General features: G+C 40.5%; 1 protein-coding gene across 1 annotated transcript in view; it reads right to left on the bottom strand.

Moving 5' to 3' along the window:
• Positions 1 to 12,119, bottom strand: part of caprin1b (cell cycle associated protein 1b) — a 111,051-nt gene that overhangs the window by 25,027 nt on the left and 73,905 nt on the right. The window contains exons 13-14 of the mRNA XM_072592640.1: positions 11,661 to 11,810; positions 8,586 to 8,739 (exon numbers count right to left, since the gene is read on the bottom strand). Coding sequence (XP_072448741.1) covers positions 8,586 to 8,739; positions 11,661 to 11,810 — 304 coding nt within the window. The remainder of the gene's footprint in view (positions 1 to 8,585; positions 8,740 to 11,660; positions 11,811 to 12,119) is intronic.

The following is a 12,119-nucleotide window of genomic DNA, read 5'->3' as shown; positions in this document are numbered from 1 at the left end:
CCCAAATACAGAATAATACAATGGTTACAGCACCCAGGAAGCCCTTATGGCTGCACTGGCTCACTGAAGTAGCAATTCAACTAGTGCCACTGTTTTTTTCTGGCATATGATTCATTTTAACCAACAGATGATCAGTTTTCTTTTGAAAACCTCAACTGATGCTGTCTCCACCACAAAGTCATATAATGCATTCCAAATCTTAAGCAGTCTTGAGTAAATTTTTTCCTTAGGCTGCCTTACTTCTTCTGTCCTTAAAGTTCCTCCTTCTGCTTGTGTCTAGGTCAATTGTAAATGCCACCACTAGGGTTCATGTACTTTTGATAGGGAAGGGTATTGAATGGTAGAACTACAGTTAAGATAAACATCACTAAGATCTCACTGAATATCTTAACAAGCTTGAGGAATTCAATGAACCCATGTTCCAAGGATTCTGCGAGTGATAAAATATCCAATCCATTGTAAAATCTTAAAGCAAGGTACATGGCCAAAAGTCAGAACATCTTTGCTTTGGCTCACAGGATGAAATCACACTTGGTTCCATGGGTTCCAAGTTTTAAAATGAATCCCCATTACAACCATTCTCATGAGTCTTGTTATATCATGCAGTCCTGTGATTAGAAACCATTCAGTTCAACTCAACGCGTTGGTCATGAGTATCACTGATCTTACCATCCAAGTTAGCAAATCAACAGTAACCAATGAGACGTTTGTGCAGTATCTTAGGAAAGGTAACTTCCTATATTGCATAACTGTCTTACTCCATAAACAAGCTTTGAAACCATAACATTAAATGCATCTTTCTTCTCACTCCTCAACTTCCCCACTTCTACTTTTGCTATCAAGTTCACAATTTGAAAATCTTTCAGTGCCGCACTCACACAGACCTCCCACGTCTCAGCCTGGACCAAAATCAGTAGGTGACTTGTCCACAAAAAAAGACCCCAAAATTCAAACACAAACAGTTCAAGCATTTAATGGCCAGTGACTACAGCAGGTATACTGTAAATTTATCTCATGCCTGAAGCAGGCAGAAATAGCTCAGATCATGAAAAATATAAATGCCAGGACTGTTAATATACAGGACTAAATAAATTAGAGCAAACTTAAAGAGCTTGAAACTCACAGGAAATACTGAAACATAGTACAACTGCTTAAGACAAAAATAGTCAAGGATTACAAAAATGAGACTTCGTGGGAAACAAAATTAAGATCCCAAGGCATTAAAGATCGAACAGTTCGTGATCTTACACTGCTTAACAGATGAAGGCCAGAATTTTCTATCCACACAAACGTAAGATGACGAGTGAGTGAATAAACCGCCCCTACTTGAAGGCTCAAGAATTGATGAGGTGGTGGAGATATTCTGGACAACTGCAGCCAGAAATTGTTTGCCTTAGTTTCAAAGCAACCATGGAAGATTAGTTTTTTTTTAAATGTGTAATACAAGTTCCTAGTGGTGGCAGTGTTCCAAATTCAAATGTTCTCACACTTGCTGAAAGATCATGATGCCTTCGACAGCTCAAGTGTCAGCTACAATTTCTGGTGGAATACTTATTTGGATAGTATCTGGCAGATCAATTTCACCCAGGATCTCAAGTATTCAGGGCTTTTGGGCAGCTGAGGTAGAAAGCACATCACGATTGCCCCATTCCTTATCAAACAAGCCAGTCGATAGGACCACATTTTTGATCAGCCACTTGACATACCATGACTCTCACTTATACAGTCCACCTGGTGATAACAGATCACAGAAGACACTCACAATCAGTGCTTTGAATGAAGTAGTTTCAAACTTGTGTGCAGAAGTATTCTGCTCATTGGAGCATCAAGTGTCTGCCCTAAAAGCACATGCAGACTCAAAAGCAAAGCAATATAATAACATGCACTGGGGCCTCTTTTTGTAACTATAATCCACCATTCCTGTTAGTATTCAGTGAATCTTTGCTGTAAGCATGTAATTCCAACAGTTTCTCGATGACTGTACACAACACTTTTTCAAACACAAAGCATGGACCAAAGCAGGCCTTGCATGTCTGTCATATCTCACACTGGCAGCCATGTCTTCAGCTATCAAGACTTCCTGAACCTTCCTAATCCCTGATTCCACAGCCCCTTCCTTGAAACTTTTGTTTGTCCCCATTTATTGCAAAAAGGAAGCTATTTTCATTTGTCTGAAGATTATCCCCTGCATTGTCTGACTAGTTCTGATAGCATCCTTTGTCCAACCATGCTCATGAATCATTTTCAGAAATTTTACATTCAAGTCATAACTTGAATAAACTTCACATCAGTCCTGAGCTTTCATGTTTCTTGCTACTATGCATGAAAATGCAGCTACCAATTTATTTATGGCTTATTCTATCACTCCTCCTAGAATAGAGACTTCATTTGGATGACACCAGGACTGCACTGAATGGGTTAATTTCAAAACAGATCTAGCAATTCTAAACTCTTGAGGGCCATGAACTGAACGGTTTTCAACCATCAATCTTTAAACATACGGTTCAACATATCTCTTACCCACCTATGGCATCAAGCCAGGTTATCACAGCTGGCTGCAAGACAAGAACAGGAGTACACATCAGCGCCAGCACCAGGCATACAGAGAAGGCTCCAACCTTATAAAGCTACAAATAGGACAACATGTAGGCCAAGCACAGGACCTATCAAGCAATGGGTCAAGCTAAATGATATCATAATTAGTGGATCGAACCAAAGTACCTTAATCCTACTAGGAGAAAGCGAGGACTGCAGATGCTGGAGATCAGAGCTGAAAAAAATATTACTGGAAAAGGAATTCCTGAAGAAGGGCTCATGCCCGAAACGTCGATTCTCCTGCTTCTTGGATGCTGCCTGACCTGCTGCGCTTTTCCATCAACACATTTTCAGCTACCTTAGTCCTACAACATCCATGGTCCATAAATACCCACATCCTGAACTGGGAACAGCCAGAACCTAAGTGCAAAAGACGAAGCTGAGGCATTGGTAACAAACAGCATGTTCAGTGCATGAGACCTCTACATCCTGCACAGATTGCCAACATTCCAGATGTTCAAATTCAGCCTATTTAATTTACTCCTGACAACAGTCGACTAATGGTTCCAACAGGACCAACTGAAGTCCTCATATCTGGCAGCACATTACGACTTGGGCTCCAAAACCAAGTGTCTTTAGCCAAATGTTTTCAGCATGGCTGTAATATCAGCGTTTATCCCACAAATGTTCTGTCTACATGAAACTGGACAAATCCAATCCAACAGTTACATCTTCAGTCTAAACTCAATCATCATAAGCAAAATTACAGAGTTGTGTTCATTCTTGTTTACAAGCTCAGTTTCCTTGCTACTAATTTCACTGGAAAGTCTCCAAGGTCAAAGCATAATGCAAACTTTGGTGTCTTATCTGATACAAGATACACTTCAAATCACATATCACACCACTATAATTTCAAATTTTGCAACATCATCCACACTGGCCTCAGCTCAACTGCTGTTCAAATCCCTGTCCCTGCCTCAATTATCTACAAATTTAGACTACTTAAATGAACTTATAACCAGGATCCTAAACTGAATAACCACAAGCTCAAGGTGATCCAAACTTCAGCAGCCTGTGTATGAAGATGCAGCATTCCCATACCAACTCAATCACTTTTTCAAAACAAATGGCCTCACTCCTCCCTATCTCTGTAATTTCTGCCAGCCTTAAAAACCAGAAGTCCCTCTCTATTGGACTAATTGTGCATCATGACCACTGCCAATTTTAGTTGCGCTATCTTTTATGCTCAGTGGTTAGCACTGCTGCCTCACAGTGCCAGGGTCTCAGGTTCAATTCCAGCTTCGGACAACTGTCTGAGTTTGCACATTCTCCCGGGTGCTCCAGTTTCCTCCCACAATCCAAAGATGTGCAGGTCACGTGAACTGGCCACGCTAAATTGCGCGTAGTGTTAGTTGCATGAGGCAGAGGGAAAATGGGTCTGGTGGCTCACTCTTCGGAGGATTGGTGTGGTCTTGTTGGGCAAAGGGCCTGCTTCCATGCAGTAGGGAATCTAATCTCATCTAATCTTGGGCCCAAACTCTGAAGTTCCCTGTCCATACTCAATCTTTAAAGGGCTTCTTGAGAACTAGTTCCTTCACCAGGCTTGTATCCCAACATCTTATCCCTAAATCTGTGAATTGCTCAGGAGACATTTTATGATGCTCAATGTACTTCAGCAACACAGTTTGCTGTTGGTTAATATGGAACTAAGTTGAACAGTTTCAGGTTAGCAGAAAGGAGAAAAGGCAAAGAAACCTTAGCTTGTGGCAGCAAAACTTTAAAAAGAAAACAAAATAGCCACAATCAAAGCATGAACTCTAACCTTCTTCCTCTTTCACTCCTGACAGAAGTTGCAATTGAAATATCAAATTATTTTGTCCTCTTTACAGTCTCAGCTTCACTGTGTGCTTTTGTTTCAGATTTCCAGCATCTCAAACATTTTTTTTTAATTTTTCCTTTCACTCACTGCAGTACAAAGTACCACAAAAGTGTGACACAGTGGCTCCGTGGTTAGCACTGCTGCCTCACACAGTACCAGGGACCCAGGTTCAATTCCTGCCTCGGGCAACTGTCTGTGTGGAGGTTGCACATTCTCCCCAGTGTGTGTGTGGGTTTCTTCCCACAGTGCAAAGATGTGCAGGTTAGGTGAATTAGCCATGCTAAATTGGCCATAGTGTTCACTGAAGTATAGGTTAGATGCATTAGTCAGGGGTAAATATAGGGTTGGGGAATGGGTCTGGTTGATTTACTCTTCTGAGGGTCAGTGTGGACTAGGTGGGCCAAATGGCCTGTATCCATACTGTAGGGAATCTAACCTAAGCAAATATCAAGGTGGAATGAAAAATTATACATGTACACACCAAATTTAATACAGCACCAACAAATGTCATGAAACATACAAAACAAGAGCACAGGTGCTCATGCCATCTGAAGAATAATTCCCAGTGCTGCTGCATAATTCTTGTTGGCTTGAGCACTTCAAGTGCATTAAGCAGTATTTTGGAATGAAGTGCACCTGTCTTGACAAGCCTTTAAAAAGGTAGCCAGGTTAAGTGCCTTCCAAATGACAAGTTCACAACTCCCCTCTACTTATACCAATTGCTCAAGGGTGTGCACCCTCTAGTAGCCAATCTGTCTGCTAACAGCAACATGTTCTTCATATCCACTCTTATCTAAGCTCTTCAATTCTGTGTCGCTTAAAATCTCCCCTCAGGGGCTTCGGAATTCCATACAAAGTGTCAGCAATTTCCCATTTCTGGCTACATCCTCATTAATTCATTCTGTATCCTCCCCTTCCAATCATCTTTCCTGTAATGTGACACAAGGTGCTGTCTAACTCCAGCTTTAATCTGTGACAGATATGACTTAAGTTATACATGATACATATGCCCTGAGCTCTCCATATCTTAAGCCACAAAACAGAATGCATGAGCTGTGTTTTCCCTAATATGCCTAGCCTATGTTTTAACATTAACGAACTTAATTTCATGCCCCTGAAGGAGAGCTGTGACATGCATATCCGCAACTCTAAGCAAATCTTGAGCATTTTTATTCAAACATCTTGTCAATCACAACAATAAAAATTGAAACTAAAATTTTGGACAGTAGATAATTCAGACACAAATGTAAGAACTGGCCATATTTTTCAGTAGCATCATAATTTGGACAGAAAGTTCCCATGTGCAGACAATCAGAAATAGCAGCACAAGAATCTTTGCAGATTACAAATTCCGACTCAGCAGTTCCTTAAAGATGGAGCTGTCATCATGTCACACAACACTTGCATTTGGCATTGACAGATTCTACAGCACAGTTTTACCTCAGGGCAACATATGATTGTGATTAAACCATAACTAAAAATGAAACGACTGGCAAGCAAACATGCTCATATTAAAATGGACTCAGCTCGGCCCAAAGTGCACAGAATTCATATTGTCAAAAATTCTAACATGCTTCTTGAAAGCATTATAAAAAAATGACAGACGCGTAAAAATATTAGGGGAGGTATCAAAGGCTCGCATGAAAATGTAGGTTTAATAAATATTTTTGGAGCTAAGTGAGGTAGAGTCACAAAATAGTATGGGGAGGGAATTCCAGAGTTTACAATCTAAGGAAATTAAGGCAAAACCATCACTAGCGGAGCAATTAAAATTTGAAAAACTAAAGATCACAATTAGGTAGATGCAGCTTTCTGAATATGTAACAATGAATGAGGAGATGGACAATTTTGAAAACGAGGATACAAATGATAAAATCAAGGCTTGAATTGATTGGGAGCCAACATGATATTGAGGTAATATGGGAATGGGCCTTCACACACAACAAAAATGCCACTTCCAAGCTTACTACAGAAAATAGGTCCTCCTGATGTAGAAGTGGGATATTAGCATTGATAGTGTATTCGTTAGCTAACAAGACGCACAATGGGGGGAGAAGTCACTTTGAAGTTGGCAGGATGTACTACCTTTGTCACAAAGAGCAATGCTGGGGCTGAATTGTTTACAAATTTAACTAAAAATGCATGATATGTCACCTTGCTGCTGGTAGAGAGCTAGCGAAGAAACCAAGATGGCAGGTGTCTACAAACTGATACAGATGGTTAAGTGACAGTTAATGCAGCACAGTGATTAGTGCCAAGGACAGAGGTTCGATTCCAGCTTTAGGCAACTATCTGTGTGGAACTTGCACATTGTTTCCAAGTGTGTGTATCTCCTATGGGTGCTCCAGTTTCCTCCCACAGTCCAAACATGTGCAGGTGAGGTGGATTGTATGTTAAATTGCCGCATAGTTTGCAGGGCTAGGTGAGCTAACTCTGGTACATGGGGCATTGCGGAGGAATGGCTGGATGCTCTTCGGAGGCTCGGTGCAGATTTGATGGGCCAAATGGTCTCTTCTCAGATTATGTGATTCTATGAAAAGAGGGAGCAAAAATTTGGCAAAGTTGTTTTTTTAAAAAAATTTTCATTAGGGCACATGGGAGAGTCACTGGCTAGACCAGCATTGATTGCCCATCCCTTTGAGTTCAAGATGTTGAACGACCATCTTCAGCAACTGTTGTCCATTTGGTGCAGGGATAGCCGCAATTAATAAGGGAATTCCAGAATTCAACTCAGCAATAGTGAAAGAACATCATATTTGGCCAGCTTAAGGATGATGAGCAGCTTCTTTAGGGAACTTGCAGGTGACAGTGCTCTCATGTATCTGCACCTTTGTTCTTCTAAATGGTCATAATTAAGGGCCAAAGGAACCTGGTAGCTTTCTGCAGTACAACTTGGGTATGGAACACATTGTTGCTTCAGAAAGTCAGTGGTAGAGGAAATGACTGCTTCTGGATATGGTACCAAACAGATGCTTTGTCCTGATGGAGACTAGCTCCGCGTGTCTTGTTGGAGCTCCACTCATGCTAGTAGGTAGTGTTTTATCCTTACAGATGGCAGATAGGGTTTGGAGAATCAGGAATAAAATTATTCACTGCAGGATTCCTAGCCTGAGATCTACTCTTGTAGTCACAGCATTAAATATGCTCAGTTCATTGTCTGTTCAAGGGTGCCCCAGTTTGTGGGAAGTGAGAGAAAACATACATTTGTCCACTTTGACAGAAAGAATAGAAAAACAGCATGTGCAATGAGAGAGACTGTAGAACTGAGATACAAGCTATCAGGGTGACATAGAAGATGAACAACATAAATTTACTCTATAGGTGCAATAAATGATTCAGAATGCAGAAGGAATATCAACATTTATGGCAAGGATGTCAAGTAGGGAAGTGTGGCTATGAAGGACCTTCATTAAATGCATCTGGAGCACTGTTGACTGTTTTCATCTCCTTATTAAGAAAGGATATAACTGCCTTCCAACTAATTGAATGTCCATCCATAAGGAAAGAGTGAGCACAAGGGTCCATTACCCATGAGAGTTTAAAAGGACAGCTTATCTTATTGAAACATGGAAGATTCCTGAAGTGTCTGAACAAAATGGATAGTCAGTGAACGGTCCTCTCGCAGGCAATCTAGAACTAGGGACCATTTAAAAATTACAAGCCTCCTACTGTAGACTGAGATGGAAGGGTGAACGTTTCCACTCAGTAGGCTGTTATTTGTGCAAGTATCGGAGGCTGGTCACGAAATATATTTGCAGTTGAGTTAAATGGATCTTAAATTGACAAGGGAGTTGAGTGCAAAGTGGAGCAGATTGATAACTGAAGACAAAGCCACAACCAAATCCATAATAATCTTATCAAATGGTGGGGCAGGTTTGAGGGATCAAATGGCTTTCTTCTATTCTTAACTCGTGATGTTACGACTGGTAACAATTGAAGACAGTGGTGGTAAAATTTTGAATGACTTCAGGTTTACGAAGATTGGAACATGGGAGACGGAATATAAAATAAAAAGTCAGACTTTGAGATAAGTGAGGTACGAATGTTTATATTTCTATCCGATTCAGACATATTACCCAAATTTAACACATTTTCATACTCCTAAAATTACAACCTTTATCCCATTCAAAACAAAAGCAAGTCGTCATGATTATCTGGAAGGTTATCTTACCAGTTGTAAGTGTTTCCTGTTGCAATTCAGGTTGCTCGACCTGATGCTGAGGCTGGCTGCTGAAACCTTGGCTGAAGCTGGGCTGATATGGACTCTGTTGCTTCAGTGTGTCAGGGTCACTGGCAGGAGGCACTGGCGCATTCATATTAAACACCTTTAAATAAAACGTTGGAGGTGATAAAAGAGTTACATTTGAAAACTAACTCTACTGGGTCCTGTAAAACTGCACTTGCACGTGCATACTTTGGGTAGTATTCAGATTCAATTTTTTTCCATATTGCTTTAGCCCAATCAAAAAACAGTTAACTTGCATAAATCAACTTGGATGTAGAAATAGGTCAGACACTGTTGTCCATGCAAACATTTCAAAATTTATATTTTCAAGCAAAACTTGATTTGAAAATTTATTCAAAAATGTAATTTCTGCATGCTTTAAAACTGACATCCAAGGTAAGTCAATTAAAGGATCAGAGAAATTCTGATCCAAAGTTGACAGGCTAAGGAAGGGAAAAAAAGAATGGGCCAGTCCCATATGATTGACTGGCCAGGACAACATTATACACATTCACCTCTCTCTCTCCCTCAGATGAGTTGGCTTGAAGGTTTTCCTGAAAGTTGGGAGATAGAGTATGATTAGAAAGACAGACCAACTCGTTTCGTACTAAGCCAGAACCAGGAGCAACTCTGTGATCAAAAACAAATTCCCTTCAGGAACTTGTTACACTTCTGTTGAAGACATGTGGTGAATAGAAGAGCAGTCATTCAACAACTGCTACAAGATACAGGCTCTAAAAACAACAGAGGTTATGTTCCAATTCTTGTTATTTAAGTCATCCACCCACAGGTAATGTAAGCAAAATAAGATGAGCGAAACAGCTGATGTGACCCAAGTCCATCCAACATGCATCCAAAGAGAGAGAGTGGGAATAGTGGCTTATAATCAATTTATGACACTAATGTTTTCAAATTATAACAAAGTTGAATTCTGTAATAGCAACTGACATTGGGTCAAATATGAAGAAACAGAGTCTGGTTCATCCTCAAGTGGCTGGGACAGGATCAAATTGGTTGTAAGGGAACAGAATTTATGCTAGGTTCAATGGCCTGTCTTCCCAACCCTCAAATGAAGGGAATTTTTCCTCATCTACGAGATGCCAGATAGGCACCAAGGTAATTGAGAAACACGGTGAGTTAAAAACTGCATTGTCAGAGCCTATGTGGAAATCAACATTTGCAGATGATTGCAAGGTGCAGAATCTAAAAAATAAGTAGGAGGGACTATAAGATAAATGTTCAGGGCAACATGACACTTATTTAAAAGGTCTTGGGAAGTGATGATGGCTATTCTTCAACTCAGATTAAATCGCTATGAATAGAAACAGTCGCATGCAGACCCACTTCTGCACAGGAGTGGAAATTAACTGGAGAAAGCTGTAATGATCATCTGTGTCAAAGGATTGACAGAGGAGGAGAAGGAGGGATAAGTTGGCTTGTCAGTCACTTGGGATCCATTTGAAATTAAACAAAAAAGTTATTTCATGAAGAATCAACAAAAATCTATTTTCTTTAAAACATTAATGGGACATGGGCTCAGCCAGTATTTACTGCACATTACTTGAGAAAGTAATAGTGATCTACATTCTTGAACCATTGCAGTCCATTTGGTGTAGATTACGCACCATGCCATTAGGAAAGGAGTTCCAGGATTTTTCACCAACCAACAGCAAAGGTATCTGTTTCCAATCAGACTGTTGAGTGGATTGGAGGGGAACTTGATGGTGGTGATGCTTCCATCAATCTGCTGATCTTGTGTTTTTCGAGGAGTATGGTCCAGCAGCTTTGGTAAAGTTCAGCCACGCATCACATAGCTGGACATATAAACATAACTAAGCATTGATGGAGGGAATCAATCAGCTTTTGCCGATGTGATGCCAATTAAACATGCTGCTTTCTTATGGATAGTGTCAAGCTTCTTGACTGTTGGTGCCATATTCATCCTGGCAATTGGGCTATATTCCATCACATTCTTGACTGACGCCTTGATGATGACTAGTCAACTTCAGTTTATGGTCAGTGGTAACTAAAAGGATGCTTATTGTGCACAATTTAGCGATGATAATGGTACTGCACATCAAGGGGTGTAGTTAGATGCTCTCTTGTTCTCATATCACTACTGAAGTGTACATTAAAATAGGAGGTATTCTCACAAAAGTTATGCCTGTGATTTCACATAAACCTGCTGGACTACAATCTGGTGCCATCTGACGTTCAAACACCGGCACCTCCACTCCTTAAGGACTATAGTGATCACTCTAACCCAATACAATCTTGGACAGATACATTTTGCAGCAGGCAGAGTGGTGAGGACAAGGACAAGTGTGTTCTTTGTTGTAGGATCCCTTACCATCTGCCACATACCCAGACAAGCTGTCTCTGAAGACTCAACAAGCTCAGTCAGTAATGGTGCTGTCAAGCTATTCTTGGTAATGGACACTGAAGTCTCCCAGCCAGAGCATACTGGGCCACATTTCCACCTTCAGTGTTGCCTCAAACCAGTGTTCAACATGAATATCAATTTTTGGTGTTCAACATGAATAGCTGAGGGGGGTTGGACCAGAGAAATATCCTGCTAGTGCACTAACACAGCAAGTCAATGACATATCTGTCAGCAATCTGTACTTTGAATAGGAACTATGAACCGACACAGCACGTGTGCCATTGATGTCAGCACACTCAAACCACTGGCATTGCACTCCTCAACCCTTCTCAGACTGCCTCACACTCACCAAAATCCTCTCTCACTCCTGGGGATTGGGAATAGAAAGGGAGACAGATGGGATTTCAAAATGGGAAAGGCAAAAAGCAAACTGAGACCCCAGGATTTGAATATGCTTGAAATGGTGAAAAACACACACCCAATATGATTGTCAGGGCAGCAAACAATCCGAACGAAAACCAGTTCATAACTTCTGTGGCAGATATAAAGAATTATTTTATCCCTTAATATTTTTGACGTTTGAAATTTGGCTGAAGGTTGGATTTGGCTATTAGCTGTCAAAATAAAGGCCATCTTACCGTTTGCATTGACTGGAATGGAGCAGCATTAACATTTATGCCACTGCTATGGAGGGGTTTGTTAGGGGGAGCCTTGAAAGCTTGTGACTGGGAGACAACAGGAATTGCTGTTGATGCTGGTGGCTGTTCAGACGTCAGTGACATTGCAGTCTATAGGGATACAGAAGTTTGAAGACAAAATGCACAAAAATCAACAAAGCTAATCAATCACAAAAATGCAACTATCAAATGCTTCAAAAGAATATTCAACCTTAAAATTATATTCAGCTCACAATCAGATGCTGCCATAATAAACAAAAAATTATTGTCGGCAATTTGCTGCACTATTCCCAGAACAGTTAAAATAATTCTGGAAGACAGGAATAATTCCATGTTCCAAAGCTACACTATGGTCTCTGATTTAGAGGTGGTTACATGCACAGGTTAAAACATGAAGATGCTTGGATAACAGAATGGAAA

This window comes from Chiloscyllium punctatum, chromosome 22, assembly GCF_047496795.1.
Source record: "Chiloscyllium punctatum isolate Juve2018m chromosome 22, sChiPun1.3, whole genome shotgun sequence".
NCBI lineage: Eukaryota > Metazoa > Chordata > Chondrichthyes > Orectolobiformes > Hemiscylliidae > Chiloscyllium > Chiloscyllium punctatum.
This window is presented reverse-complemented; position numbering and strand designations above follow the sequence as displayed.